The following is a 27,561-nucleotide window of genomic DNA, read 5'->3' as shown; positions in this document are numbered from 1 at the left end:
GTAGAAGATGAACCTCTAAATATCATTTGGTTTCTAAATTAATGGAGACAGTATAAGTAGTAGCAACGGTTAGAAGCTAAAGCCTGAAAACATGCTTGTGTTTGAGGAGGTACATCTTTAATCTGCCCAATTCCTTCAAAGTACCACGTTGAAATAAGTGCTGCTACTTTCCTACTGCTGTCATCGTCTCGTTTAGCTGGAGACGCCCTTAACGTTTTGTAGGCAATAGGAGATGCGAGTTTCTAATGTGACATAGCCTCTTAAACCGTGCCGAGGAGGAAGTCGAGAGCGTGGCCAGAGGTGATAAAGAAGCAGAAACACGCAGACTCCTTCTCCTTCGGTCGGCTTCGCCGCGCTGGAGCAACGAGGTGGCTCAGTCGTGGAGCTTGTGGGTGAGGAACCCAGGGCTGCTCTCCCGTAACGTTTCTCCAGGAATCTCTCATACAGGCTTGACGTGGGGCAAACGGCCTGGGTAGGACGAAATAAATCCCCTGATGGAACTTGCTTTTGTGGACCTGGTGCTTTTTTTTTAGGTGTCATATTCAAAATACTTTGTATGCACAAGGAACATCAGAAGTAATAAAATGGGAGGAGACTTCCAATGTCCAAAGGGTTAACAGCTTAACTGCAGCGAGCTCCGCTTCTGAAAAAGTGATAGTTGGTTGGTTGTTTTTTTCTTTAACAGCTAGTTTGTACCTGGGTTTAGAAGAGTAGTTTTGAGATACACCAATAAAATACCTAGCTACTGACTCAGATATTAGCACTTTGCATGGCATAAAACTCACTTGTGTTAGGGAACATGAACCGTGTTTTACTGAATTTCATTCCTAGCCTCAAGTGCGTTCTGTGCATCTTAACTAGTCCCTTCCAGGTTTCTTAAAGATTTGACTTTGATACCAAATCTATTTGTTCCTGTGGCTGAAACTTTGAAGGGTCTTTTCTACTTGGGTAGTTCTTACTAAAGTGTCTTCCTTCGTGCCGTGCATTTTTACGTGCACTGGAAACGAGGTGACTTGGTCTATGAGTAGTTCTCAAACCCAGTATCTCTTTTAAAAGCTCGGGAGAGCACTGCCCTGCTCGAGGCCAGCGTTGTTGCAAAGGTGGTTCGTGTAGGACATACAAGTGTGTGTAACTTTTTTCCTGCAGCCTGTGATGACAGAATGGTTCTCGATGCTGAATCTCCCATAAAGTTCCCTTGATGAATTGCACGATATGAAAACGTTGAATGATGGCATAAGGTTTCTTCCTTAGCGGTGAAGGGGAGCAGAGATGGATGTTGAGTGAACCACGCTGTGGATGCACTGGCGCTCCCCTGCTCTTCCTCGCTGCCGCCTTCCAGGCTCAGCACGCTTTCGGCCTGAAATAAAGCACGCAAGGTTGTCATTAAAAAATAAAACTGCGTGTGCAGAACTATGCCTGCAGAAGGCTGGATCCCAGTCGGCTGTGTAAAGAAGCGTTTTGCTGCCGTGCTCTGATACGGAGCAGTCCAGACCTTCTGTGCTTTATCCGCAGGCGCTTTGCCGCCGCTGCGGCCGTTACCTGGATGTTGGTGCGGGGATGTCCTCAGGCCGAGCTCTGAATCGCGGAGGGGAGCTCTGCGCAGGGCGCTCTCGCCCTCCTCTCCTCCGGGGAGCTGCTCTGTGACCGTGCGCAGGAGGGCGAGTCCTCTCCGACGGCCTCTGGGCCGGGTTGTAAGGGCAGTGAATGTGCTTTACGGATGTCGGCCTGGCAGCTGTTATCAGAAAGCTGAGCAGGATAGAAGAAACAAATACCTAAATTACCGCTCTGAGTATGGAATCGTGCTGGAAAATGTGTATAGAAATTAGTTGGTGTGATAAGGTCTTATTTTTTTATTAAGCTGCGTTGACTGGCGTAAACTGTACTCCTGCCTCTTGAGAGTATTTTGATAAATCTTCAAACTCGCGTTGTTTGAGTTTGGGGGTTTGGTTGGGGTTTTCTGCATCAGGACTGACGTCAAAGCGACTGCTGCTTACTTGGCCTTGAATATTGGCAGAATTTTGAAAGTTTTTCACTTCTTGATTTTTTTTTTTTTCCTTCGTTGCAACGCCGGGTGTTCCTGACACAAACCTAGCGCGGGTAACGCACCGCAGCACTGGTTACATGTACGTGTAGGTGAAACGTTGCCTGACCGCAGCTACGTGGCGGCTTCACTGGGCTCTTACTCCTTCGTGCGTAGTTGCGGCGGGTACCGTCGCTCTAAGCGAACCGGCCGCCCGAGCCGTGCCGGGGCAGCTCCCGCTCCCTTGGGGAGCGCCGGTGCCGCACACGAAGGCGCAAGCAGCGGCCTGTCTCTTTGCAGCGGCCGCGGGCGGCTTTGGGGACGCTCCGTGCCCTCGCTGTCCGCCCCGGGCCCGGGCCCTGCCCGCCCGCAGCTCCGCCCTTGGCCCCGCTGTGGGGGCCGAGCCCGGTACCGGCAGCAGCGGGCGGCTGGGGCTGCTGAGGCGCGGGGGGGGGGGGGGGGGGGCCTGCCCGCCACGGCCGGCCCTGACTCGCGATACCGAGCGCGTCCCGGGAGCGGGAGGCGCGCGCTGCCGGTCTCCGCGGGGCCCCCGGGGCGCTGCCGCCCGCCCCCAGCAGGTGGCGCTGTCGGCCCGGCGGAGCTCGCGCGGCGGGGCGGGCAGCGCGAGGGCTGCCGCCTGCGGGCGGGGGGGGGGCCCTGGCCGGGGCGGACGGAGCCCGGACCTGCCCGCAGCGCCCGGACCTGCCCGCGGCGGGTCCCGGGCTGCCCGGTCTCCTCCGTCCGAGCGCGGAGGTGAGAGCTCGGCGTCCCCGTGCGGCCCGGTGTTCCGCGCCGTCAAACGGCGGGGCAGCAGGGAAGCCCGAGTGTCCCTCAGTGGAAATGACGTTAGCGTGAGGGCCAGAAGAACCCGTCGCTGTGCAGGCCGGTAACGTCAGGGGAAAAGGGACAGAGCCGGCTGCGGGGGCCGCAGAGCCGCGGCCTCCGGGGGAGAAGCCGAGCGGGTCCCGGCGGAGAGGGGCGTGCGTGGTACCGGGGGACGAGCTCTGGCTCCACGTATAACTTCAAACCAAACTTCGTCTCGATTCTGGCAGACAAACAGGCGGAGTTTATGCAAGGTGATGGAATTAAAAAAAAAAAAAAAAGTTCCAAATGCTCCAAACGAGCACTGGGTTCCCAGATTGACAGATGCGTTCTGTGTAGCGCTGCCGCGCCAGGCGGGGGGCAGGACGAGTTAGGGGGCCGCTCGGCATCCCGCTACGCTCGGCTTAAATCACGTTCCTCCCGCAGGGCGTTCAAAGGTTTAGGTGATTAAGTTCAATTAATTATGCTACCTTAAAACATATAAGCTGGATCTTGCCTGTTCTGAAATTTGCGAGTGTGACGTTTGCCGTCCAATTTGCCTCCTGCGCTGCGCTTCGCGCTGGTTTGCCGTTTCCTTTCCCCCCTGCCTCCCGTGGCTCGGCGTGAACGCTTTAAAAAATAAAATCCAGCCCCAAACCCACCCCCTAAAGCGACTGCGTGTCGGGCGATGCCGCCGGAGTTGCTCGGAGCTGATCAGAAACAAACCTCGGGAAGAAGGGCTCTGCTGCGCTCCCTGCGCTGTGCCGCTGACGGAGGCCCGGTGCCGATGCTCGGTGTGCCAATGTTTACAGAGAGATTTTTCTTGCTGATCGCCTTACTGGAAATATTAATCTTGTATTCTTATGCCGGAATCTGTAATTGGTGGCCTGCCAGATATTTGCCAAAATGATTTTTCCCTGATAGAACGTCTTCTGTCGTTAATTTTCAGAGTGCTGCAGAACGTAAAGGGCCAGAGAAACAACCCGAACTCGGCAGCAGAGGGTTTTGGCCGTGTTTAGTTGAGTAGGAACGTGAGTTTTAATCCGTCAGAAGCTATCACAGTTAATCCTTCCCGTGGTGTCCACTTGTAGGGCTTAAGAAACCTGCCCCGAAGTTGGGCAGGTGCCTCCTGCCGCGTGTTTGCAGGAATGCAGGTGGCAGCCGGGAGGCATCGCTGCCGTCACCCATCAGGCACCCCTTCTCAGGGACAGGGAGGTTATTTAATACTTGATCATTGTTTAATTAGGACGCGATTAACTTACGGATATTATTTGCCACGGATGTGAGCGCCGTGGGGATGTGTGTGCATACACTCGTGCAAAGGTGAGCATGTACACAACTAGCACCACAAAAATTCCCTCAATCAAGAAATTACGCTATTTAAGATTAAATTTGTAAACTTCAGCATGGATAATACACAATTACAGAAGATGCACGTTGCAGGAGTTTTAAAATGCCGAACGTAGTCCTACGTTGGCTACTAATGGTGCTGAGGAATCTGCAGCTGTCTGCGTTGGATGTGAGCGGCACCAGTCCTGGGAGAGTGGGAAACGGCAGGAACTGCCTCTAACTATTGTAATCTACAAGATTATCCCATTAATCATATTTGTCTCCGGGAGTACCTTAGTTCTAACTCCGAGTGTTGTTTTTCCCTCGGTGCGTCACATGCAAAAAAAGCCTCTAATTGAAAACAACGCCGAGACGGAATCAAACCGCTCGTAAACGTGCGCCCAGCTCCAGCCGCTACCGGGAGCGGAATGGATGGCGTGCCCAGACACCGGCCGGTGGCATCGCCGCCGTCCTTCCACACCTGTAAAATGTTATCTTTTGTTGGGAATCTTGCCGGTGCTCTCAGTGTGCAGGAGGAGCTGACGCTGCTGTTCGGACAGAAAAAGGCGCGGGTTTAGGAGGGGGACGTGGCAGAGGTGCTTTGCTCAGGGCCTGCGTTCTGTGCAGGGGTGGAAACAGTGGGAGGTGCAGGTAAATCTATGGGAGTTCTCGAAGCTACAGCACCGGGAGAGCCAGAATCGCTGTCAGTGAAGGAGTGGTGAATAGCCCTGGCTCTGTTAACCTGGTGTTTCCTTCCAGCTGTGCTGTAGCAGCTACGCTTTATCCCGGAAATTTCCTCTCCGTTCAGAGACGTGAAAAGGAGAGGAAATGATATGTATCTGGTTAAAAGGTTAACCTGTATGATTTTGTGCGTCTGTGTTGTTTTAAATTAACGCACCCAAATTTCAGGGGTATCTGAACTATGTGTCTCTATTAGGCGCTCTGACAGATCGTCTAATTGTTTTTTCTAATTCAGATCTGTAACTGCCAGAGAGAATCTGCATTTAGATGGATTATCCAGAACCTGGCTGCTGCTGCAGGACCTCTGGTGAGAGGGGCGGGAGGAAATAACTTTCTTTTTATTCCCATATCCGCAAGCGTAGCCATGAAGAGCAGCTCTCTCTGCTGATCCCCTCCAGCCTGCCTGTCGTCTTTTGTTTTGCAGGCTGCGTCTGGTTTGAACAGACCTCCCCAAGACTGACGGCTTAATCCCGGCGTGTTCCTCCGAAGGGCAACTGCCCGCGCAGGCGGCATCTCCAGCTGCGCAGGCTCCCTGGCCGCAGGGCTGCTCTCGCGGTAGGTACGTGACTCGCCCTGTGCCTCGGTACCGATGACGGGGTGGGGAAGGTCTTCCCAGGCTCCAGCACTGGATGCCAGAGGGATGGTGCTGGGGTAGGCGTTGTAATTGTGTTGGAGAAAGGAAAGTCGTTCCTCGCCTTGGCCAAGCAGGAGAACTCTCTGTTGCAGTATTGCTGCTCCCAGGATTCAAAAATGGAGTTAGAAGTGCTCCCTAGAAAGCAAGAGGTTGATAAATAATAGGTAATGTTTAAAAACCACGTGCTCTGTTGTATTTGGTCCTGTCTCTTACGGTAGAACAAGCTTCTGTTTCTAAATGCTTTCTCTTTGGGCCGTGAGCAGATGTGAAAGGTGACTTGATGTGGGGAGTCAGGGCTGTAAAGGGCCCCCAAATACGAGACTGCAGCTGCGTGTGGCTAATGCCACGCTCGTGTGCCTCCTGCGGCGCAGCTCATGGCCTCTGCTGCTGCGACCTGCGAGGTGAGGTTAAAAAGCCGGACGGACAGAGGCTGTTTCGATGCGCTGGGGCTGCTGCTTCTGCAAACCATCATCCTTCTGTCTCTGGGCAGGGCGCCCCAAATTCCATCTCCGCAGCTCCTGTCCTAATCCACTTTTAGCCACAGTCATAGGTGCTTCAGCAAAGCACGTATTTCATTAGAAAACTCCTAAGCGTCTCAAAAGCTGAGGACTAATTCCTCAGCTGCGGCTTTCCCTGCTCCCCTCGAGCTGTCGGCATCCTCCGTCTATCCCCCCGGACAGTGCGTGCTGCCCGTGCAGTTTCGTTCCGGGATTTCTCTCCCTGGCAGCTCCTCTCATCCCCACGCTAGCAGAAGAAAAGCAAACTTGCCTTCCCGTCAGTCCCAGCGCTGCCGACCGCGGAGCAACCGGGGGTTGGCAGACACCGTGCCGGTGCTTTATGCTGCACAGCAGCCTCTTCTCTTGTGAAAGGACGTGCTCGTTGGGACGTCTGGCCCTCGCTGGATCCCACCCCCGCGGCTCACTGCACCACGCTCCTACTGCTGACAGGGGGTTGTTCATCCAGCTCATCCCAGTGACCCCTCGGGCCATCTCCAAGCCGGATTGCAAACCACCTGTGTTCAGTGGGGCTGGGCAGGTACCTGTGTCACTGTGTTATGTCATCAGTGTGTCTTAGCTGTACCCAGCCAACAAACCCCCAAACTCCACAAACCCGTATTTCTACTGTCACTTTCCTTTCCCAAGCCCAAGTTCTTCTAACATAACTCAGCTTTCCTTTCCGCAAAATTGGCAAAACGATAATCAATTCGGTACGTATGCGTGAGTTTGCAAAGAGCAGAGCGCTTTGTGTAGTGCTGGTACGACAGATAAACCACACCATCGGTACTGACCGATGCCTCTGTGCAGGGTCCTGCTGACATGACGCCCCTGCAGTCTTGGGGACCATACAGGGACGTTTGTGGCTGAGGTCAGGACCCCAGATCACAACCAGGAACTGAAGCAAGAGCTGACAGCAATCGTGGTGCAACTCTGATAATCTGCTTGCATAGGTGAGAAAGTTGTGTGTATATATACACACACATCTATATAAATGTTTGTGTGTGTGTGTAATATATATATATATATATATATAAAAAATCCTATGGTTAAATGACAGAAATATTTCAAAGTTACAAGTAAACCCAAACACATTCAAAACATCAGTTGCTAATTGTGCTTAGACACCGATAATCGCAGTTCAGCGTGGTTTTTTGAGCCCTGTGGCTCAGGGCTGCACCAGTCCTGAGTTCTGCCTGAGCAAGAAGTCTGCTTCATCTTGAGATTCGTGCAGAAATACACTGAACGGACGGGAAAAAATGGGTTTTAAAACCGAGGCGTGTCCTGTTGGGTCAGTGTTGGAGGTGTGAAATCGAGAGCAGATGAAGTGATCCCGGTACCTCGTGTGCTTGCTTTCTCAGAACAAAGTGTTCAGCTGAAAAGGCTTCAGCGATTGCGGAGGGGACCTTGGCCACAGCAGCTTCAACACCAGACGGATGGACCGCGGACCTCTTTCCAGGTGTGAGTACATCTGCAGTACGCAGTTAAGGCCATTGTATGTCTCTTGTCTTGTGAGCGCGTCTTTCCTTATTTTTTCACTCTCTTCCTTTCCTCTAAGCTTTCTGTGTCCGTGGTTCTGGAAGCATTATGTGGAAGCGTTGGTCCAGCAGGTTGCCGTAGGGCGTAGGGAAACGCTCACTTGCCTGACTGCGGCTGCTCTGCAGCCCCTCCTTGTCCGCGTCCCGGGGGTCTCGCTGTATTAAAAAGCCTCCTTTCTCAGGGGGATCTGAAAGGATCTGGTGGGGTCCAGCAGCAGGAGGGCAATACAGGCCTTGGCCACCTCTGTGATAAAGCTGCAGAACCTGCTCTGCTTCCCTTGTGCTTGCCATTCAGCAGAGGTCTGGTGGGTTTGACCTTCAGGCAGAAGGACCGGCTGGAGTTCATCCTGTAGACATCGGATGAGCTGCTGGTTGGGAGGTCTGGAAGGAATGGGGCCGATACATGGATCAGCTCTTTGTTTCTTGACGGTCCAGCTCTACCAGCAGAGCAGGCTGCCTGCAGTAACCAGGTTTTGGCAGCGGGAGTGTGGATTCCCTCAGCAGAGGAGAGAGTCGTGGTCTTGGCTTGCTCTGCTAAGTGTTACCATATTTCTTCCAACTTCCATTTCCTCTGGGCTGAGTTTCAGCTCAGCTTTCTTCCTCCAGATGCTCGTATCTCACAGACATCTCGTTCCTTGTGATGAAGCTCGTTGAACCAGATGAGAAGACAGTGTGTATTCAAACACCCATGTCAACTTGGTGGCATTGGAGATTTAGTCCCAGATCTTGAGAAAGAGGAGGAGCAGGGGATTGCAGTGCTTCACACGTCTCTGGACAGTAAAAATCACCTTCTGTTCCCTGCAGTCTGTCAAAAGGAAAGAGAACCGATAGTGTACCACCCCCTTATGTCTCATGTGGGAATAAGTAATACGCACGGTGCCAAAAAGCCCAGGTCAGGTCCCGTTCAGCTCTGAGAACTGCCTGTCCTCAGCTGTGAGTCGCGCGCAGGATTCAGCAACCGCGATTAAAGGATCCTGCACCTTTTGGCATGCAGCCTGGAGTACGCTGATACACAGGAATAACATCATAAACTATTAGTGCCAAGCCCCGAAACGTGGGCGTCCTGGTTAGATGCTCAGTTCAGCTCCAGTGGACGCTGAAACGCCCAAGTTATCGGTTTACCCGCATACCGGGCTATTCCCGAGTACCCGGGCAGAAGGCCAGCTTTGGGCTCCCTCCGTGTGTCCCCCTAAATCCGGGCTCTTCCCTGCCTTCAAAATGCTTGCCAGCACACGCAAAACTGCAAGAGCTCAAACGGATTCAAAGCGTTGGTCATGCAAATGGCTAATGTTTGCTATTCTGGACGTTAATTTTATGAAATTAATCTAACACATCTTGAGGGAAATTAGTGCATGCAGATGCTATCATTTATCACAATTATTTTAAAAGCCCTAATCTAGCACTTCATCGAATTCTTCACATCCACTTGCATGTCGAGGCTGCGGGAGCGTCTCTGCCCGTGGAAACGTGGCATCCTTTCACCTGGCCTGGGCGCGGGGACCGCAGGGCTCAGCCCCCCTTCACCGCAGGAGACACGACGGTGGCAGCAGCGCCAGGGAGGGGGAATATCGCCCGCCCCACGTGAACTAGAGAGACCGGGATCGTTGGTACAGCAGTCCCTCTCCTTTCAACGCGGTGGAGGAGGTGCCTCTGCTAGGTTCTAACAATGCTGTTAGCCCAAATCGGGGCAAAACCTGCCCCAACTTCCTATGAGTTGACAAACTGAGGGAAAGAAGTTGATAGCTATCGGAATGTTCCTTTGTTAACCCTCTAGCACTTAATTAGAATTTTGACCTTTTCTTTTAGTAAAAAAAAAATAAAAATGGTTAGAACTAAAGAAGTCTTAAAATGGTGTTGGTTTGAAAAAGCCAAAACCATCGGTTATGCCTGAAAGACAAAATACGGACAAGAAGCTACTTCTATTTCGTGAATCTTTCATTTAAATGATTAAGCTTTCAGCAGTGATTTTCTTTTTTTTTCTTTTTTTCCTTTTTTTTTTTTTTTGGTGAGAGCCTGCTGGTTATGTCCGCTTTTTACGTCTTTTGATGCAACGGCGAAACGCTCCTCTGCAGCAAGGGAAAGTACTTTTGGCTGGTGCGGTCAGGAGGTGCGCGTTGGGCAGGGGGTTATTGCCGGGAGGCTGGAGCAAGGAGCCGCTGCTTTCCCGGGTGGGATGGAAGGCAGAGGCGAGAGCGGGCGCGGGGGTCTGTGGACCGGGTTTCGCGACGGTTTGCTGATGGCGAGATGCAGTGGCGCTTTGTACTAATCCGTACGGCTCGATTCCGTCTTGCAAGTCTCGGGGCCTGTGGAGTGAGGCAATAGACAATTCCCTGGCACATACCGACTCCTCCGTTCGGGGCTATAAACATGTCAGGGTACAATAGTCCTTTATTACTGTGGAGTGAAATAAAGATGTGATTTCAAATGTCATACTTTGGATATTCAATCAGCACTTCCAATATCATGCATAAGCAATAAATTGTCATATGATTTAATATAATTCTGCTTCCTGTACAGGAGGTGGCGGGGGGCAGGGGGGAAGCTATATTCAGAAATTCAATCAAACAGCTTGATTTTTTTTCAAAGGCACAAAGCACCTGAGAGTTGCCAGTGACTCCTCATGTTAGCAGAGATTTTCCTCTAGATAAAGAACTCGTGATAATGAGGTGTGAGGCTGAATGGTTAAAACAATTATCCCCAAGGAATTCCCAGAGCTTTTTTCAACAAGTCAGAGCAGTTAAAGCTTGCAGAAAAATCATTTGAACAATTTTTCATTGGAAAATATACTTTTGATGAAACTGAAATGGTTTACAGGAACATTGCACTTTTCATAAAATTTTCAGTGAAAGAACTGAAACAAAATGGAAAATTACCTTTCCGGTTGATTGTAGGATTGCATTTTCTACTGTCGAAGGTAACATATAATGGTCAAAATGCTTCATTTCTGTAAGGTCACATAATTGGTATTTTCAAAGGGAAATATTTAGGATTTTCAATGTTTCAATGACACAAATATTTTTAGGATTTGGATTTTCCTGATTCAATACAAAGCCAGATTTTGCCATGGAGGAATTCCTCTAAAGGCAAAACCGTCCCTTTTCTGGATGCACTTCATTATTATGGTGCCACGTTGCCTACCCTTCATCCACACAGTCTGTGAGTCTCGGCTTTGAAGGGAGGCACGAGGTGGGCTACCTTGTGTAAGTACTGCAAGGAAAAATAAAAAGTCTGCCTTGCTAGCATGCTTTTTATTTAAAAAAAAAAAAAAATTAGGAAAGACTTTACAAGCAACCGATGTTGCCGCTTTAGGTTTCTGTCCACGGGAGCACGTGAGCGTGGACGTAAGGCCAAGAGGGTCAGCGGTCCCGTTCCCCTCGTGCCTGGGCGAGTGCTGGCCCGTGCTGGGGACAGTTTTCAGTCCCCCTTGGTGTGGCTGGTGCCAACAGGTTATTTGCATTACTGACGCGTTCCGTGCGGAAGTGAATGGTTGCTTTTGAAAACGGCGTGTACGTATACAGCCTAGAAGCAGTAGCACAGAAATGAAACTGAACTGTATGCTTCCAAGCTGTGTAATTGCAGAACAAGATGTAATGTTCCTCAAAAACGCAGGCTTTTGCCTTAATGACATGCTTTGTGGGAGTAATTAATTTGTATTTAATTATTATCTAACTTGTGAAGAAATGTTCTGAAGAAGTCGTGTCTTCAGCACGAGTCTTTCAACTTTTCTCTTTAAGATAAATTTCTTCTTTAGACTCGCAGCATTTTGTATTTTGTATGATAACACCAACAGGAGACTCCTTAGCAAAAGTCACTGCTTACAATTTTTGCCTTTAAGGCTATCTCATAATTATGTATTTAACTAATCAACACTCCAGAACTTCCAGATGCAACAGATACAGGGTTTGTGAATGATTTCCCTATATACATCTTAATTTTCTAGCAGCAGCTGTAATTTATGGGATTCCACGTGGAATAGCAGGGCTAATGATGAGCAAATGTGTCTTTAAAGTTGTACGGGATGCAAACGATGGTATATGGTGAAAGGGATGAAAACAGATGACTTCTGAGCGTCAAAGCTCCCGCCTCTTGCCCGCAAACGCTGCCAAATCCCAGGTCAGCAAAGCAGAGTAAAACTCCTGGCCCTGGTTTGCCAGCAGAGCAAAGCGAACCCCCAGATCGTCAGAACAAATGATCTCGGACCTATCCGAGCTGTCTTGGTTTGTAGATGAGTGGTTGTGCGTGAGGATATCGGTCTCCTCCTGGGATGCGGGAATTCTGCAGGCGTTTTGTCTTTGAGTTCCCCTGTCCCCCCCAGTTTCCCAAATTTTCCCCTCGGAGCAGATATTCCCCTGTATGTTTTGCAAAGGCTCAGAGTTCAGAACAGCGATTGGTGTGAGTTCAGGCTCCTGTCATGCTAAGTACTGGCCTGTAGTGCAAATCAGGATGGCTTTTGTTTCCTTAAATAGCTGACCGCTGGAGAAATTCAGGTCTGAGTGAGCAGGAGTCCTGTTGGTTTAGCTCCAGTAAAGCAGTCATGTGTAACTAACACTGTATTATTAACACTGGGGGAAATTTTCAACTTTCAGCATCTTGACAAAAAAAAGACAATAAAAATTGCTCGGTGACTTTTTCTAACCTTTGCAACATGTATTTTACTCACCAAGACCACCGCCTCTCCTCTCCGCGGTCTCAGGCAACGCAAGAGAGAGATTATAAGCGTGCCATTCACTGGGAAAATGCCGCCTTGTTTGCTCAAGTGAACTTTCAGGAAATATTAATTTATTCATTCTCACGTTTTTAATCTTTTGCTCTTTCACTTTGCATGGTTTCTGTCTTCATAAATCCAAAGTCCTGCGTGGTGAGGTAGGTAGCAAGGTAAGCGTGGGCACGGGACGATCATCTGCTCATCGATCAGATCCCCAGCGCGCCCGCAGGCCTTGCATCCTGCAAGAAGGGAACTTTAAATAGCCAAACGCGCGCCGAATCAACCCCGCCGTCTGGCTGGTGGTCCTGGCTGAGCTCCTATTTCTTAAGAGCAGTTTGCGCTTAGGTGCAAAATTGGTGATTCCCAAAGTCTCTGGGCTGCTGCTTCAGCCAGAAAAGGTCAGTAAGCGGAAGCGACACGGTCCCACGGGTGGACAAAGACTCTCTGTCCTAGGGCCGGAAGGGGCGTACGACTTCAACGATAAGGAAACCTGGAGCCTAAAAAGGTGTCTGTGAGAGGAACCAAAAACGTGCTTTTGGGAAAGGATGGTTTGCAACTGAAAAATGAAAGTTTTAATGGGAATTTTTCATCCCGCTCTATTCAGAACAGCAATACTGTTTCGTGGAGGATGTTACAATTATGACTGTTATTGTACTGCTTCACTTATATGAGGCATGTGGAAATAATTCTTGGCTGTATTCAGTCTTTACACCATCCAGAAATGGTAAGGGTTGTGTTCTGTCCGTGCAGAATTGTGAGTAGTGGCAACGAGAGAAGGAACAAGTAGAAGCTTCTTACAGCTGGCAGATAGCAAGAGGAGGAGATGAGGTAGCAGGAGAACAAGTGTGTAGGATTTCTAATCGAGTAGCTAACTTTTAATGTGAAAGCAGCAAGGAACTGTTTTTTAAAATTAACCCCTGTGAATTTTATTAATTTTCTTAATAGAAAACTGCTGGGTTTGCCTTAGGTACCCTTCCTCAACCAGCTGTCCTAGCTGCTGAGCTGCTTACGCTGCAGCCTGCCAAGACAAGCTGACGGGACGGGTCCTGAAGGGGCCGAGAGGACCGTGGCCACCGACGTCCCGCCCTGGGAGTCCGGCCGCCCTCTCCGGTCCCTGCCCGCAGCGGGGTTCGCTCTGCAGGGCTGCGAGGTCTCTGCAGACCTTCGTTGGCTTGGGTGGAGCATCTTACCTGCCGCGACTTGCCCAGGCGTGCCGCACCGCCGCTCCCCTCTGGTCCTTCCCTTCTTGCTCCCTTAAAAGGTGCTGGTGTTTCAGGTGAAACGGATTTCAGAGGGATATTTGAGAGAGGAAAGTACTTAACCTGGAGAGGTGAGGAGAACTGATCGGATGAAGGAGGGACTGGAGGGAGCAAAAAATAATTATGTGTGAGCACATATGTGGAATTTTTTCTGAAGTGCTTTAACCTGGGGAAAATTTTTTCCTGAAGGGGATGGTGCTAAGTCAAAGAAAAGAGGGGGGATTCATAATTTGTGGTCTATTTTGAGAGCTGGCAAGATCTCTTTGGAGATCTAAAACGCGTATTTTATCGGTCCATTTTTCTGAAGAGCTAGACCTTGCTTGCAGTTGTAAGTAGCCTGTATTACACCTCCCAGTGAACCACGTTTCACACGTCATTTTACTTCACCGCGTGACGCTAGTGCCTTGTGCTACACGACGCTCTTCCCAATCAGGTGATACGTTATTCATAGTCTAAACCAACGAGCGAGAGCTTGGGAATACACGTCCTCCGAAAGCAGGTTCGGCACGTATCTCCGCGGTGAGTTGTACCTGGTGTCACCCGGTTCCTGCCAGAGAGGGGTAAGGAGCTCTTGGCCTGCCTGGTGCTGTCCTGAAGGGCTCGAAAACGTGAACGTGGCGACGCCGTTCGTCTTACGTGCGTTACGCGCACTTGCACGTGTTTTGGATCAGCTGTGTGCGCTGCGCGCAGATATGCAGGTTGCTTAAAAATTTATTTGACCTAAGAATTACTTTTTTTTTTTTTTTTCCCCCCTCTGACAAGTTCTCCTGGCTCTGGTTTTCAGTGGTGGAAAAAGCCAGCTCTAGCCCTGGAGAGCTGGAAGAGTGAGACATTTCTGGTGTACTCCAGAACGGGAAGAAATCGAGATGTCATTTTAAGGCCATGCATCATTCCTGTAAAATAAGCTTGCATATTTTACATAAGAATTGCATAATTACTTTCTACCTCTGCACAGGGCTAGTTCTTTCGCATCTCGTGATACCAGGAGTTTTTAATAGACATCTTAAAGACTCCGTTATCTTTGGCAGCATCCTGGCAGCTTGGCACGCAGCGCAAGCTGTAACAATGACACCAGCTCCCTTTCCCCCCCCCTTAAACACCACGTTACCGAGAATACATGAAAATCTGGCAGAAGTCAGCGCTTTCCTCCTGGATGCCTCTCACAGCCGCCGATCCCCGGGGGGGAAGGACATGGTCCCGGGTGTCGGAGTGCCCTGGGGTGCCCCTGTGCCCCGTTAGGAGCAGAGGGGTGCATCCACCTCCGCGACGTGAGAAACGTGCGTTGTCCAGAGACAAACCGAAGGCTGTCGGACGGGGTGTACGTGACCAACAAATCCAGTTGCCGGGTCTCGTTAGGGTTTGGTGTGTGTTATTTGGGTCTGCGGTTTGCTTTTAGCTCTTTCTAGTATTTTTTTACACCATGCAGTACTGGAAGCTACTCCTTGTCTCAGATACATCCACATAGCTTGTTTCTAAAACACTCGCAATGTTCCCTTACGGCAGCAGGGGAGAAGGGGGCTTTCAAAAGGGAGTTTATGGGGAAAGTCCTTCTCTTGGCAACTTATTTCACTGGCTTTGTCCCCACCGATCTGCAGCGGCGAAGGATCTGGCCGTGGCTCGGCAGTTGTTCCGTCAGCTGTTGAATTTCCGTCGCTGGTGCTGTTCACGGGGGGGTGGCTTTTGCTTTGGCTCTCTGCAGCGACCGCTTTTGGTTATCGATGTCCTGGGAACTGCCGACATTTGTGCAAGGCATCCCAGGCAGCGTGACCGCAGGGTGAACGGCTGGGTGGTCTGAAAATGACTTTAAATAGCGTTCGGCTAAAAGCGGAGTCTTGTGGGAAGCCGTTCCGCCGGTCTGTGCGGGCACGGGCCAGCCAGCCCCGCTGCAGAGCGGGGAGCGGCTGCGTTAGAAGCGCTGGCCCCGTCCGTGGCGGGGGGTTACGGCCCCGGTGGCAGCTCACCTTGCCCCCCGCAGTCCCCGGATGCTGCAGCACCGCGGTGTCCCCGGCGCGGGGTACTGCGGAGCCCACGGCAGCCCGGCACGGCGGGGCGAGCACCGTCTGTCGGCAGCGCTGACGGGCGCGCGGAGCTCTGGCAGCTCAGGCGGTTGCGGTTATTTTCATTTCAACTCCAAGCGGACCAGAAGCCAGCAATATTGCCCTAGTTTCCCCATCAAATTTTAAAAACCCGGATTCTTCTTCCGAAATTTTCCAGAGCTCTGCGGGCTCTTTCTGAGCCGTGGAGGTACCTGTGCGGCACGAGGCGGCGGGTGGTGACCAGCAGGTTCTTGCTCACGCGTACAGCCAGGAGGGCTGTTGCCCTCGGAAGCATCCGATGAGACGTGCGAGGGGCACGGGGACTTGACAGCAGCCGTCGTCTCACGGAGTGAAGTACCTGAATGATACGATGCGTGCGTAGGTACGATGTACACGTGTACGGGACCGAAGGATGCCTTTGCTTAAATTCAGCCAGCTAAAACCCCCTGAGAAGTGACCGCGCGACCCGGTTAAGCAAGGTGACGGTCCTTGTTGGGCCCCCTGCTTCCCGAGCTGCTGGTTCCCGACGTTGCTGCAGCAGGGTGCGTGCTAGCGGGGGGCAAAGCCGCGGGGAGGAGCAGGAGCCCAGCGAGTCCCGGGCTCTGCGGGCACAGCCGCGGCTACGACGTGCTCGACGTCTTCACGGCTAAAGCAGAGCCCATGCGCGCACGCGGGTTCGCAACCTCGGCTGCGGCAGCAGAGCAGGCAAAATCTGTTGGGTTTTTTCCCCACAAGAGTGATTCTTACGGATTTTCCGTAGTTTTTAATAGTTATTTTTTATTAACAAGCGAGAGTAGCTCTCTGAATAACTTCACACAAAAGAGATGAAGTTTGAGGTCGCGTGCATTTCTGAATATCTGTTTATCGCTTTTTAATGTTGATGGAAAAAGGGAGAAAAATGTTGATAGCATTTTTGTGAAATTCCATCCGTTTATGACCATATGAAAGTAAAGCTTTTATACACTTATAAAGAAGCTCCAAAGGGAACAAATATGTTTTTCCTACTGAAGTCTGCTTAAAGCATATAACAAATACAATTGCACAGCTCAGTATTTCATATAAAACAATATGCTCTACCATTTTAATTTTCCCGTAGAAAATTGTTTTTCATATGAATTCATGTTGCATTATTTTCCGATTCCAACTAAATTAGAACTATATAGATATAAATGATATACATTACATTTATTATATGTAATCTAGGTAAATATGAACTAATTCATCAACCACACCTCAGCTTTCAGATAAATTGTCTTTGTGGCATTTTTGCTTTTATATAAAAGTCTTACAGATGAAGGATTATTTGACTATGTTTGTAACTATTGCAGCATTAATTTAATTGCATTTCTACAGAAGAATTAGCATAGCTTTCTGATGAGAAGTATGGAAAGCAGAGAGAAAGGAGGTGCGGCAGGTTTTAAGTATTTTTAGATTTATTTTAGGTGACCGGATGCTGGACCCATGGCGGCGGAGCTGCGGTCTCTCCCCGGGGGACTGAATCCTCGTGCTTTCCTCAGCCACCGAGACCCCGACACGTTCCCTGCCGGTAACGCCGATGCTGCTGGCATCCCCAGGGATTCCCGGTTTGCAGACCCGCGGGGACCCCGGAGCCCGGGGCAGGACGTGCTCGCTCGGGGCCACCGCTCCTTTGCCGTCGCTGGGATTCGAGAAGTAGGAGGCAGCAAAACGCGAGGAAAATGAAAAAACTGTGCGAGGGGGGCTGGGGGGGCGCAGCCGCGGCAGTGCCCTTAGGAGCGGGATATGAGGGAAATCCAATTTGCCAAGCGCTTGATGGAGCAGGGGAGGCAGGAGCCACCCCGGCTCTGGAGGGGAGCGGTGACGGGGCGCAGCGGGGTGCGGGGGCTCGCGGGGGGCCCTTGGGTGCTGAGCCCTGCTCCCCTGCGCCGCTGCGGCCCGAGGGCAGCGGGGTGCGACAGCATCTCGTGGGCGAGCTGCCCAAACCGGCCGGGGGGGCCGGGCGCCGGGCTGTCATCTCCATCACCGGGAAATTGGTCTTTTGGTGTAATTTTCCTCCAGTAATTAGTCTCTCTGTGATTTTTTAGACTTTGTGTCATGTTGTGAATGCAACATGTTCGACAGCATACCTGCCGGGGAAAATATCGTCTGTGATGGGTAAGGAAATATCATTTTTCATGAAAGACATCAGAAAAATTGAATGTGAAACTTCTGAGCAGTTGGGGGCACGATGACTTTCAACGACAGGGAGGACTCGGAGCCAGTCGGAACGTGTCAAACGGCGCTATCCTCCCTTTTCCTCGGCCACCGGGGCGTTAACACCCGGTCCTGGGTGCAAATGGGATAGCTACAGGCAGCAGACCTTGCGCTGCATAAACCACCTGTAGCTGTACCGGGCACGGGGAAAAAAGGGGCAGCTGGAAGCCAGAGAGAGCAGAAAATACTGCACAAATGAAGGCCTTGCTTCTTTAAAGGATTTTAGCACGTGTTTAGGGACGGGACTGGATTAGTTGACTTCTGTGCAAATAACTGCAGTTAATTAAGTTTAAGCCTGAGTATTGCACTGGGTCTTAATATTGTGAGGAAAGTGCGTACGGGGTGTTTTAATGCCGAGGCCACGTTATCAGAAAACGGCCGTGTCCAGCGGGCGGTGGGACCGGGACGGGGCAGACCCTGCCGGAGCTGCTGCCGGAGGGGCTCAGCGCGGGCAGATGGCTTGAAGCGGAGCCTGCTCTTGGCACGAGGGGCAGCGCGGGCTCCAGGGAAGACATCTCAGCAGGGACCACCGACGGGTCTGCTCCGGAGCGGCGTCTGGGGGACTTGGGCTGGAAGAGCCACGCTGGTGGGTACGGAGCCCCTTCCGGAGCCGCCCGTGGCGCGGCTGGAAATCAGCTCGGAGCGCCGCATCCATCACGCCCAAATTGTTCAGCGACCTCCAGGACAGCGTGAGCAGCGAGCAGCATCTGTTCCTCCCCGCCGGAGCCGCGATGATGGACTGCCAAGGACAGAGCTCCCTCCTAACTTCTCGCTGTCTGGAAGCCAAGGTGAGATTGAGCCGACGTGAAAAATGGCCAGGCTGCCTGCCTGGGGAAGGGAGCGGGGCCGTGGGTGCAGACCCCGCTTGGCCCCATTCAGCATTCGCCCGAGCAGTAAGAAACCGTTAATCCCCCCCGCAGAGCGGCTCTCCGCAGGGGCGCGAGGCAGGAGAGGAGGGTGCTGGGGGACCTGCCCATCACCCTGCCCCGCGCCCCTCACCCGCGGCTAGCGCGTCCTGAAATAAGGCGCGATACTGCTTTTATAAAGGGACGTGGAATTAGATAATCTAGGATACTCTTACGTGATTTAGTGGAAGTGAGAATACCATATGTGTTAGGGCTTGCAGGATACTATGTTATTTTTAACATCCACACATTTGTAGGAATTGTAACTAAACGTGTTTTCCAACAGGAATAAAAGTACAGGCTTAGGTATTTTATGAATGGCAGCTGTGTCAAGAGCGATTCAATAAAAATATGTGCACGGTGCTATTAATCCAGGCAGGAATTTAGCTGGCGCGGTGCAGGGTGTCTGGAGCGGGGTTGAAGTCCTCGGCGCTGGCGCTGCCCGAGCCTGCATCTCCCCGGCCACGCGAGGAGCCACGGCCCGGCCGGGCTCTGCTGGCACGCGCGCTGCGGGTGGCTACGGGACGTGTTTTCGCAGTGCGTCCCCTGGGCAGGATCCTTGCAGAAGCCCGGGGGACGGTCTGGCCTCCCGCTGCTGAGGGGTTTGCGGCAGCGTTTTGACTCCTGCTGGCTGGGAGCGTGGGGAGACGTCGGTCGCTGCAGAAGAAAGGTGCTCGCCCTTTTCTACCTTTAAGTCGCACCGGTTTTAGCAATAATTGGAAGAACTGATTTTTACAGTTTATCTTGGAAATGACTCATGTCCGCACCACGTGAAAGGGATGGGAGTACAAACGGCAATAAATAAATCGCGCGGGACAAGTAGCAGGCAGCGGTTTTAAGGCTGGGAGCAGCGTGGCTGTTGCACCTGCGTGCACCACACTTGTCAGGTACAAGCGTAAAAGAAAATATTATTGTTGCTGTTGTTATTGTAATTATTACTCCCATTTCCCGCTGGGGACCGGAGGTGTGAAGCCCCAGGTGGCAGCTTCACGGTGCGGTGGGAACCCACGGGGGGTGAGTTTCTGTGCCTCTGCGCGGCGGGCAGAGGGTGGCCCCCGACCCCGCAGACCCCGTCCCCAGGGTCCTGCCCGACAGCCCAGCCTGGCTGCTGGCACAGCCACAGACGGGGCAGGACCCCGCCAGGTGCCCCGAAAGCTGCAGGAGGACGGGGAGAGGGTCTGCGGGTGCCCCCGCCGTGGCCCTTGTCCCTCGGGGACCTGCTGCCCCGTCCCCCAGCACCGCAGCCGTGCCGGCAGCCTTTCCCCCCGCCGGGGCGAGCACCCCACCACGAGCACGGCCGTGCTTCCCGCCCGACGAGGCGATGCTGGCGGCAGGCGAGGCGCAGCCTTGGCACTGCCGCTCGGCTGCGGCTGCTCCCGGGAGCGCTGGCAGCGATGCCCTGCTGCGGCGTGCAGCGGGGCCGCCGAGCCCCCGTCCCGCTCGGCCCGCGGCTGCCTCCGCACAATGACCCGCAGCAGGAGAGGGTCTCTGTCTGGGACTCGTGACCCCCTTGCTCGTTGTAGGGTCACCTCCCGGCCAGAGGCACGCTCCGCGGGCTCCACGCTGCAGGACCGGCTGCGAAGGCTTTGGCGCTGTACCTGCAAGGGGTCAGGCAGGGCGGGCGCCTGCCAGCACAGCCCAAAATCCAGCAGGGATATGGACTAGCGGGGTCGGCACGCAGAAACGGCCTGAGCGGGTTGGGTGAGATCCCATCATCTGGGCAGTCGCCTTGTGCTCTGCAGGGAGGCGGCGGCGGCGGCATTGGGGGTGAGGGCGGTGGCAGCAGCGGCGATGTGGGGCCGGGGCTGTCCTCTGCAAGCTGCACGGCAGAGCTGCACGCGTGTCCCTCCCCATGTTGGACGCGACTCGACGGTCCCGGTCCTTGAAACCAGCCCCGCAGCTCCTTGAAGCCCCGAGGGCGCCGGGCACCCAGGAGGAGCGGCGGGACCCGTGTGCCACCCTGTGCGGGGTGACAGCGCTCGCGGCACTGGCAGCGCTTCCACCCGCGTACGGGCAGGGGCGGCCCCAGCGCAGGCAGTGCCTCAGTTTACCGCGGAGGTCCGTGCAAGCCCTCCCCGCGGGTGCTCGCCGGGGTCCGGGGCACCCGACAGCCCTCCCCTGCGGCCCCCCCTTTGCCGTGCCTGGGGCTGGTGGCCCCGCTGCGGGAAATGCCAGCCTGCCCGCGCTTCCCATCGCTAAGCAACGGCGGGTGAAATATAGCCCGATTTCTGCTGCTCCCATTTGGCACCTCCCACCATGTTCTTTCATGTGCAGTTGCACAGTGTAGCGGATAAAAAGCCCGTTTTCTATCTTTGGGTGCCAGTGCACATTGTAGCCACCGTCGGGAGGACAGGCAAATCAATTGGCAAAGAGTAAATGACTGACATTAGGGCCCTGAGCGACTGCCTGTACCGAGACGCTGCTACTCATCTCGAGGCCGGGTGCTGCCAAGCAAAGTCCAAAAAGTTATTTTTTTTTCACATGAGAACTTCAAGCCGATCAAAGAAACAAACACTTTTAATGAAACATATGCAAGATACTTAGAAGGAGAAGATTCACAATGCATCTGCTGCGGGACCAGAAGGCTTATCAAAAGTGTGAAGTAGGAGGAGAAAAATTACTAGCGTATGATGCCAGAGAAGATTACAGAAATATTAAGCAGAAGGAACGTAAACACGTATAGCTGGTGATAGCTGGCGCGCGGCTCGTCGTGCACAAAGAGCCGCCACGCAGCGTCCGTCTGAGGATGCTCTTGCCGCCGCGCGTGAGCGCCGGCACGCAGGGGACGGGTGCAGGCGCGGGGTGGCCCCGGCCGCAGCCCGGCCAGGTGGTCCTGCAGGCACCCACGCACCCGCGCAGCCAGCCCTCCCCTCCCACCCCTGGCCCCGGCAGGCAGCCGGGCCCCCGGCATCAGCCGTGGCCACGTTGCGGAGGACGGTCCCTCTCCCCGGAGCCTGCCGCTCCTGCGTCTGGCTCCAACTCAACGCCGAAACATCGGCAGAGAGCTCGCCAGGCCACCGAGTTCAGCTGTCCGCAGGGCCGCAGAACGTTGCAATGGCCGTTTATTTGCATTTCCCTTATGAAACAAAAACTTCAATGTAATAGCGATTTGCTTGCAATGTATTTTATTGACAACATAAATACTGTGAAAAACTGTAATTTCTGGGGATAATATAGTAGGTTTACTGTCAGCGGGTATATCGCGTAATTATTTCTGTTCCACGCTCAGGAGTCTGCAGACATATGGCTTATCTGTTTCAGCCACTGGCCAAATTCTGCTCTCCCTTAACCCTTGCAACCTCGGTGAATTCGGCGAGGCTGCACAATTATGGCTGGCAGCAGGATCTGGAGCTCTTTCTTACTTCTTGTTAAATGAATATTTTTCCCTTTCAAAGCTGCCTTCCCGTCCCCCCATGTACAGACTGCTGCCCTCGCTGCGCGTTGGAGTTTGCCTTCCCCCTTCCCAGCGCTGGCAGTTGTGTGCGATGGGCTTTCTCCGCCAGTAAGCGCCCCGCCGGCTCCACCGCAGGGCAGAATCGGGGTGTCCGCCCCCTCCTCAGGCCGCTGGTGCTTTTTGGGGGGGAGCCCAGCACGGACGGGGCAGGACACGGTGCGCTCCTGAGCACGGTGCCCACCAGGCGCGGGAGGACGCCTGCTCGGGGCTCCGCTCTGCCGTGGGCGCAGCCAGCGGCGTTTCTAGGGGCTGCGCCGCGGAGACTCAAACACCAGGATGACAATAGCTAAACCTGGGTGTGCGGGTCCTGCCCCCCAGCCGCTGCACCCCGCTCGACCACAAGTACGTCACGGGGGGTTTCCTCTTCTCTCCAAGCAGTTATTCTGGGTTTGCAACGGGGTTACTGCGGAAGCACGTCCAAACTCCGCGTCCGGGTAACGTGTCTGCTTTGGAAGGGCGCAAGCGTTCCGCGTGAACGGGCAGTTCCTTGGGGTTTATAAACAGCCCTCGTGGTGACACGCAGCGCCCGAAGCATTACGTACCCCTCAGCACGCGGCTCCTTGTTGGAGAAGGAGCCCCAGCAAAGTCCGATTCCTCTGCGGTTCTCAACATTTGTAAAAGCAAGCTGGAAACAAAAATAAGTGAAGGCGTGCAAATAAAATTCTTTCCAAAACACCCATGCTCTAGTGGGGTTTTTTCTACCACTTTTTTTTTTTTAAAAAGCATCTGGCAAGCCTTTCTTAAAATTTATTTTAGCTAAATGCAAACAAACAACAACTCTAACAAGCATAGTAGTATATTCATTAACAGTTCTGGCTACAGCTTTTGAAGATAAGGTGAGGAAAAAGTTCTTTAATTTTACTCGGAGAAATGTATGCGATCACCATGAAAGGGATTTCAATCTTAGATAGCAAGGAGTATAAACGTATATAAAGCCCTGCTAGCCCAGACATCGCCGTTTCTGCTTCTCCTCGTGAAGGCGGAGCTGCAGGGAGAGCGGGCGCTGCATTTGCACAGCCCTTCTGGTCTGCGGGGATATTGGGACGGACGTGGGGGTGCATCCTGGTTTAAAGCCCAATAATGAAACAAAACCACCCCACGAGAAACAGCCAACCTCTTCCAGCCTCCTGCACTCTCCTGCCCGCCAACGGCCCGTGGTTTTTGCCTCTTGCTGAACCTGTGGTCTGTGCGAAGCAGCTGAACGGCTCCGGGCGGTTCCGTTGGCTCCTCTCTCCGGAGGGAGAGCGGCCGTGGGAAGGGCTGGGCTGGGGCCCTGCGGCACGGTGCGGCACGGCGCCGTCCCCCCGGCACCCCCGGCTCAGGCAGGGCTTTCCCAGGGTTTGCCACGGGCAGGGCCGCGGCGCCCGGGGACACGCGAGTGACGCCCGGCTGAGGTTTGCCTCATTTCAAACCATTTTAGTCTACGGATTCAGAATAGCAGGAGCTTGTGTTTGTTGTTTCAGTATTTGTCAATAAATTCCCGCTTGGGTGGCCAGCAGAAATATTCAAGGTCCCTTTTCTAACAGCGTTTTCTGTATGCAACGACTGTCTCAATTACAGCAGGGCTGTTTGCGCGCATCTCCTCAGTCCTAAACCGTTTCATTTGCATGCGCTGGCTGAATATATTTTGTTGTCGAAAAGTTAGCTGTCAGAAAGGAAATTCAAAAATTCATCAACTCGAAAAGAGCTGTTGGGCATAGAAATCACCGGATCATTTCTCAGCAGGGCCTCCGACACCGGCAATCTGCTGCTCAAATGGCCCGGCAGCCCCACGAAGAACCACGCGGACCGGGCACCGCTTCTCCAGGCAGAGGAGATGCCAGCGCGCGGCAAGGCACGGGCACCCGCGGCGCACGCAGCGAGATGCCGCGAGTTTCGGTAAAGCCGTGGACCCCCTCGCCTTGGAAGGAAAGGTGGCTGGCAGGAGCAGGGTACGGCTGCACAGGTAGAATTTGGTGAGCGTTACAGTCATGCTTTTCAAGGGTCGGCGTCGCGCTGCCTAAATTGGCGTCGCGGGGTTTCGTGCAAGGCAAGGTAAGAGCAAACAGCCTGTAGGCGCAGTCCCTAAGGAAATCTATTCTCACGTGTAAATCATCGATGTCTCGGCCTGCCTCTTGCATACGCCAGACCCAGCAGGGATACCCTTTAGCACGCGGCTGAAACTCCGGGCTCCCTTTTTGGCTGCAGCCGAACGGTCAGCCCATCGGCACGGCAAGTTCCTCCGTTCCTGCCCTCGGCACGGCAGGTTGCTTCCCTCGGCACGGCAGGCTGCTCCGGCCGGCACCGCACCCGGGGTGTCCCGTCGGCGGGCAGCACGACCACACCTCGCCTCTGTGTGGGAATTTCTCAGCCCCGCTGAGGCTGGTGCACGTGCACCAGAATTACGGAGAAATAATGAGAAAAATGTGTTTGCAACAGTATAAATGAGACTCATTAGAAAGCAAGTGGAAAAGATGGGGCTGATCCGAGACATCAGGACTAAGAGTTTCCCAGATTCGTTTCATATTCATCATGCGTCGTTCCTAAGAAGTCATCGCATCTCTGCATAGATTTCACCGCGCACCTGCGTATCGCGACGGTCGTTTCAGGCCTCGATCACACGATGCCTTCCCCAAGCCGTTGATAATCGCGTCAGGTTACTCAGGAGAAGCCAGCGTTTCTGTGCAAAGCTCAGATAGTGGCAGGTAACGAGTATTCCCATCTCAGCAGATTTCTAATGCAAACTCATACAGAGAAATATTACACATTAGCCTCCTTTAGAGGAAGCTCATTAAAATAGGAGTGTTTGCGTTCCCACTGCTGTATGAAGATGTTGCATTTTTCAAATTTGATTCCTAAACCAATTAGTTTTTCCGTACTATAAACGCTTTTCTTGAGACACGACACATTATAAGGCAGGGTTGTCATTTCTTTAATGGCAATCATTATTTGAGCTGAAATGTTTGGTCTGGTGAGTCAAGTTGCTTTCCGTTGCGTAAAGTCAAGATGTAGCTGTCGTTTGCGCGCTGTTTCTTGCTGCCGTGGGGTTTCCGCATGTTTTAGCATCCAGAGGGTGCCCAGACCTGGATCCACTGGGATCTGCTCCGGGCAGCGGCACGCCTGGGCGGGCGACGGGCGCAGATGCGCCCGTCGCCCGCCCAGGCGTGCCGCTGCCCGGAGGAGATCCTGCTCACGTGCTTTCACTTTATCTGAGATCAACCAAAGTTTAATGCTGTTGAAAAATGTCCTCGGCTGCGAGACGCGTGCCGCGAGGCGCTGTCTGCACCGTCTGGATGAGAGCGCGGCTTCTTTTCTTTCCCAGCAGCTCTCGTCCGATGCCAAAACGCTGATGGAAACTGGTTTGCTCTGCCCCAAATGTCCGTCCCTCATCGGTTGGGTCCCTGCCATCGCTCCCGTCCTCGGAGCTGCATCGCTTTTCCCTGGCAGGGATGCCCGTGCAGCGGTGGGAAGGAGTTTGCGAGGATCCAGCTGCCAGCAGCGTCTCACCCCTGAGAAGTACGTGTGTGCGTGGGGGTAAAGAGCGTGATCTGGGTGCACGTTTCAGCCCTGCCTTGGAAGGATTGAGCTGGCGTGAAATCCTGCTCCTCTTTACGTTGCAAGATGCTGGAGACGTTTCGAAGACATACACAAGGAATCTGTTAAATTACATTTGCATTAAGTTAACTTGGGTGGTCCAGGCGTTATCGAACATCTAAAGGACCAGAGAAAATGCATAGCTTAAGAAACGTATTATCGCGTCTAGTACAGCAGTGACCTGTTTAGTTGCTGTCAATATGTTTTCTTTTAGGAGGACTCCTTCGTTTTTGCTCATAGTGAAACTATCCAGCCTCCCCGAAACGACTCGATGGGTGGTTCTGGGTGTTTTGCAATATGTGTGGGGTGACGGCTGCTCTCTGCGGTGGTTACCGGAGGTCGTGACTAAGAGCCATCAGAGGCGTCTAACACCAGCGCTGCCTTTGGGAAAGAACAATGGAAAATTCTCTTCATTTCTGCAGCAAAACAGAGCTATTGCCACATGATTGCTCATTAGCAGCAAAACAATAATTCTCTTTATATTTGTCCACGTTTAGTGCAGCTTTATAAAAAGGCAGTGCCTGATAGACTAAATCATCGAAATGAAGACAGTGAGCCAAATTTAGCTTTCATTTACTGCCCTCAGGAGAGATGACCAGAATGTCATTAATAAAGTAAACAGCAGTAGGTGGCTTATGAGTAAAAGACATTAATTCCTGAAAGCAGGACACACATGGCAGCATGCACGTTGGCCAATAGTTTAAAAATAATTACGTCTGAGTTGTTTATACAAACATGGCTAGATTTTGGGTTTAGCTGAACTGATCAGATCTGCCTTGAAAACCAATCTCAATTCCGATTTCTATCCTGTGTAATGGTTCCCTGACCTATATCTACCGCTCGCAGCGTGCGCGGACAAATACCGGTGGAAAACATGCCACTGCCTGTCTGCACGTGCTTCCGGCGGGATACAGCTCAGATCCCGAGGTGCTTTTGTTAGCAGCGCTGAAATCCGGCGTCGGGCGGAGGTGCCGGTGCCGGAGGTGCCGTACGCTCGCTGGAGGGCGCAGGGGTGCCCGTACCTGCCGCGGGCACGGCCCCAGCTTCGGGGCTCAGCGGCTTCGCGAGCTTCGGCACGTGGCAGGGCCGCGTCACGGCCGGCTCGCTGCGGCGAAGGAACGTGTTACGATACGCATGCCTTTGTGCGCGCTGCTGAGCAGCTCCTGCGTTTTGAACAAGTCCAGGGATTGAAGGACCCCTGCAGAAAATCTTCCTAGCCACGGGGACCTGTTTGCTCTGGCAAGTACCTCCTGGTCGAGCGCGTGCCATACCTGATAGATCCGCAGTTCAAAGAGCCGCTCACCTGAATTCTGTGGTTCGTGTGCTCCAAAACCGTTTTAACAATGCTAGACATGATCGAAAGGCTACACTCTCACCAACCGACGACGTCCGTTTTGCCAACTGTTGGTCCAGAAGCACCAGCAAGCGACGGCGGGGTGCCGGGGCACAGCCTCCCGTGGTGCTGTTCGCGCTGCTCCGCGTCGCCTGGGCCCCTCCTGCGCCTTGCTGCGCGCTCGGAAACGGTCCCCGGGGAGGTGTTCTGTACGGAGCCACGGAACAGCCTCCCGGGACTGTATGCGACGGGCTCGCCACGGCGCCGCTGGACTCAGTCCTGGGAGGCGCTGGTATCTTTGTTGGTAGGTACGTACAAATATTTTGCTCCCCCGTTTCGAAGCGACAGCAGAACCCTGAGGCGACGGCATCTCGACCCGTGCGTTCAGTGGTGTGCTCTTGGGACAACCGCCCTCATTTGCGGCCAGCCCTTAATGACAGGCAGGTTCCCCTCGGCGCTCCGCGAAGCCTCCGCGGCCCCAGCGGCGCCGTCCATCCCTCCTGCGCC

The 27,561-nt window shown here is 53.1% G+C and overlaps 1 protein-coding gene across 10 annotated transcripts; it reads left to right on the top strand.

The window, feature by feature from the left end:
• The first annotated feature begins 2,668 nt into the window (after positions 1 to 2,668).
• On the top strand, positions 2,669 to 27,236 carry LOC142599458 (uncharacterized). Of its 10 annotated transcripts, XM_075740182.1 has the most exons (9): positions 2,669 to 2,902; positions 5,127 to 5,198; positions 5,316 to 5,446; positions 7,381 to 7,480; positions 15,736 to 17,103; positions 17,621 to 17,690; positions 18,463 to 18,577; positions 25,450 to 25,643; positions 25,936 to 27,236. In XM_075740182.1, the coding sequence occupies exons 5-9, from the start codon at positions 17,019 to 17,021 to the stop codon at positions 26,165 to 26,167; spliced, it is 696 nt and encodes a 231-aa protein (XP_075596297.1). In that variant the 5' UTR covers positions 2,669 to 2,902; positions 5,127 to 5,198; positions 5,316 to 5,446; positions 7,381 to 7,480; positions 15,736 to 17,018; the 3' UTR covers positions 26,168 to 27,236. The 10 variants fall into 10 exon arrangements, 3 of the variants coding, with proteins under 3 accessions (XP_075596297.1, XP_075596298.1, XP_075596299.1); XM_075740183.1 differs by lacking the exon at positions 15,736 to 17,103; XM_075740184.1 differs by lacking the exon at positions 15,736 to 17,103 and having other exon boundaries at positions 5,316 to 5,450.
• Positions 27,237 to 27,561: the final 325 nt, after the last annotated feature.

The sequence above is a fragment of the Balearica regulorum genome, chromosome Z (genome assembly GCF_011004875.1).
Source record: "Balearica regulorum gibbericeps isolate bBalReg1 chromosome Z, bBalReg1.pri, whole genome shotgun sequence".
Taxonomy (NCBI): Eukaryota; Metazoa; Chordata; class Aves; order Gruiformes; family Gruidae; genus Balearica; species Balearica regulorum.
The sequence above is the reverse complement of the archived record's forward strand: the minus strand, read 5'-3'. Positions and strand labels throughout refer to the sequence as shown.